Source organism: Miscanthus floridulus, unplaced genomic scaffold (genome assembly GCF_019320115.1).
Source record: "Miscanthus floridulus cultivar M001 unplaced genomic scaffold, ASM1932011v1 fs_106_5_6, whole genome shotgun sequence".
Taxonomy (NCBI): domain Eukaryota; kingdom Viridiplantae; phylum Streptophyta; class Magnoliopsida; order Poales; family Poaceae; genus Miscanthus; species Miscanthus floridulus.
The window spans coordinates 36,785-40,000 of NW_027096190.1; the positions used below are offsets into that span (position 1 = coordinate 36,785).

Genomic DNA, 3,216 nt, shown 5'->3' on the forward strand with positions numbered 1-3,216 from the left:
TCGGAACCAAGCCATCGCCTGTGTCAAGCAAAATTGGGTTGTGGTCTGATCCTGACCTCGGAGTTGTTACCACAGTAGTGAGGTCAAACTTGTCTTCCCAAGCATTTGAAACGAGAACTCTATCCAACACACACATGATCGGCCGATTTTGCTTGTTGGTCCATGCGTATCTACTACCTGTCCTATGCAACTCTCTTAGGAATGTAGTATTGATCATGTCATTGAATGCCTCCATTAAGTGGACATCGACATTACCAGATGACTTCTCCTCCACCTTTCTTACCAAATTGAAGTCACCACCTAGTAAAATTGGAAACTCTGAACTCAACACCTTGTTTTGAATTTCCTCCAAGAACTTTAACTTTCTGTCATCATGAGCAGGTCCATAAATGTTAACAAGCATCCACTGAAAACCATCATCCTTCATTGTCAATGTGCAGCTTTGGAAAAACTCTCCTCTGTCTTCATCTGTTACTGAAGCTAGCTCCTTGTCTATTCCCATCAAGAGACCCCCAGAATGCCCTATACAAGGAAGCCAAGACCAAAACATATCCTTCTGTCCTGCAAATCTATCCAACTCTCTCTGTTTGAAAGTAGTTTTAATAGTTTCTTGTAGGCAAATGCAATCAAAGCTGTGTTTATTAACCAACTCTATAAGAAGCTTTCTTCTACCTGCACTCCCTAAACCTCTAACATTCCAGAAAAGAATCTTCATCCTTTATCTAACTGTGATAAATTATCATCAATATTGGCTCTGACCCCTTCCAACTCTAACACAGGGGCTTGTTGTTCACTAGAACTCTCATCACAGGACCCACCTCTAATATCATAAGAACTCAACACAATTTTCTGCTTAGCATTAGCCAAAGCAATCAAAGCCTCTTCTTTAGCCTGGATCAAAGAAATGTTTGCCAATCTAGTTGCCTCCTCTTTACCCAAGGAGAAGCCACAAACTCTAGCAATGGTATCTAAAGAACTAGAGGAGTTAACAGAAGGTTTAGAGGAACATGAGGTAGTACCTTTAGTACCAGCTTTTCTAGCAATGGCCTTCTCCAGAACCTGCACTTCTTTGTCTTGGGCCCTTGAGCTTTGCCTGGTGGCGCGAAGAAGCCTCTTGTCAGGGATGGAAATATCAACGTCTATCTCAGGTTGAGTGATCTCCAGTGACGTTGAGCCGTTCTGCATTATTTCTAAAGCCCGAACTCCAGGATTCGCGAAGCTGTCCTCAATCTTCTTCTCTGAGTTGTGACTAGCTTCTTGTGACTGTTCTAGCTCACCCATACCCAGCTCAAGATGATCATAGTGTGTTGTCCTATCTTCTTCAGTTATGGTATTGGCTTCTTGACTAGCTGGTGGATGTATTGTCATCACAGGTTCACTGTCCTTAGTGCTAAAAATTGTCTGATTTGATTCCGGAGGCAGCACTGATTCAGGCATCTTAACAACAGACTCATCTTGAATGATTATCTGGGAGTCAGGGAACACCTCAGAGAGCCTCTTAACCTATTGTTGCGCCATATTATGAGGATTTAGCATAGAAGCTAGGTTCTGTATTTCTTTTAGAACATCAGTACTAGCACTTGATCCATCTGCTTCAGATAAAACCAACAAACCACATTTCTTTCCTTTGTAATCTGAAGTCCCTGCTCCAGTATTGTTAGTTGGGCTTTTTGGGGGTGGCTTGCCAGACTCAAGCCAACCATGGCTCTCTTGAGATTCAGGGTCCTCCTCATCTGTAATCTCATCATCATTATCATCTAAATCATCATCAGGCTTGGAAGGTGGGAATTTGCTTAGCTTATCAGAGTAGTACCAGGAAATCTTCCTCCCTTTTTTGTTAATGAAAACTTCATAGGTCCCCCCAATTTTATTTGGATTCTTACATGAAATTCTAATCCACACAGATCTCCATTGTAATGAAGGTAGATGAACCTCTTCAGGATCCCCAACCAATCTAGCCAATTCCATGATAGCAAATTCTGATCTTGCATTATCTTGGATACCCACTGCTCTAACCCATACTGACTCAAGCATCTGAAATACATCTGGGTCTAGCGTTGTCTCCTCAACCATAGCAAGAATGTCTGCAGTAATGAACTTGATCTTGCCCATCTTGTTGAGTAAGGTCATAACTGCCTTGGAGGGAATGTTGACAATAAATTCACTACCAGATATGCGTTTCACACCCCAATCCCATTCTGAATCCACCAGATAACGCAGTTCTGTCGAAATACGAAGCTTAGTTCCTCTACCCTCTAACATAGAAACCAGAGCTCTAATAGAAGAATCAGTTACCACTTCATTTTCATATTTCGGTTCAGGCACATCCAGAGCATAAAAAATTTGGCCGGGTATCCCATACCCACATAAACGTAACCCTTTGTTGGAACGCATCATAGGGCACTGAGTAGATTTGTGACCAGTATCTCTACAACTGTAACAGAACGGAGGCTTCTTGCAAGAAGATTAATGATGGCCATAGTCATTACAGTTGAAGCACCTCATGGGAAGACCAGAGGACTGACCTATATCTGTGCCCCAATTCTGATGTTGAATGTACCCTCTTCTATGATCTTCTATCTTGTGGCGAAGGTCTTCCTCCGTCATCGGCCTCACATCTCATACTTCTTGTGCCTCGCCAACACGCTTGCGACCCTAGAAATCCCTCTGATTCTGATCTCTAATCACTTGGCGATTTTGACACAGATCTATATCATTGAACTCATGAAACTCACGTTGATCCCGCCCGTCATGACCTTGAAACTCATCACGCCTATCCCGGTAGCGGTCACCTTCACGGCCATCTCGGAAGCGCTCCCCTTCTCTCTGAAAAGGCTGATGCTGCATGGCTGACTTTGCTACCTCGACAAAAGAGAGGCTTTTACCTGTGTACCCTTAAAAAAGATGCCACACTCCTACGTACCCCTCAAAAGTTGGTCGTCACCTACATGCCCTCGCTCGAACTTTTCTTTTCCCTCACGCTATTCCGTCGGCATTCTGTTAGGTTTTGGCCGTTTGGCGGCTCTGACATGTAGGACCGGGCTAGAAAAATATCCTCCTTGCCCTCTGGGTCACTGACATATTGGGCCGCATCTCCTTCAGTCTCACCCGAGCCTCTCTCTCAGTCTCTCCCCATTCTCGTTCCTCACTCTCTCACCCGAGCGCGGGAGGACGCGGCGGCGAACCCTAGCGGCGGCGGATCTGGAGACGGCGGCA

The 3,216-nt window shown here is 44.5% G+C and overlaps 1 protein-coding gene across 1 annotated transcript; it reads right to left on the reverse strand.

Annotated features, from left to right (window-relative positions):
* Nucleotides 1-1,142: 1,142 nt before the first annotated feature.
* On the reverse strand, nucleotides 1,143-2,130 carry LOC136530322 (uncharacterized). Its single transcript, XM_066523088.1, has one exon. It carries the CDS (start codon nucleotides 2,128-2,130, stop codon nucleotides 1,504-1,506), a length of 627 nt encoding a protein of 208 aa, XP_066379185.1. The 3' UTR covers nucleotides 1,143-1,503.
* Nucleotides 2,131-3,216: the final 1,086 nt, after the last annotated feature.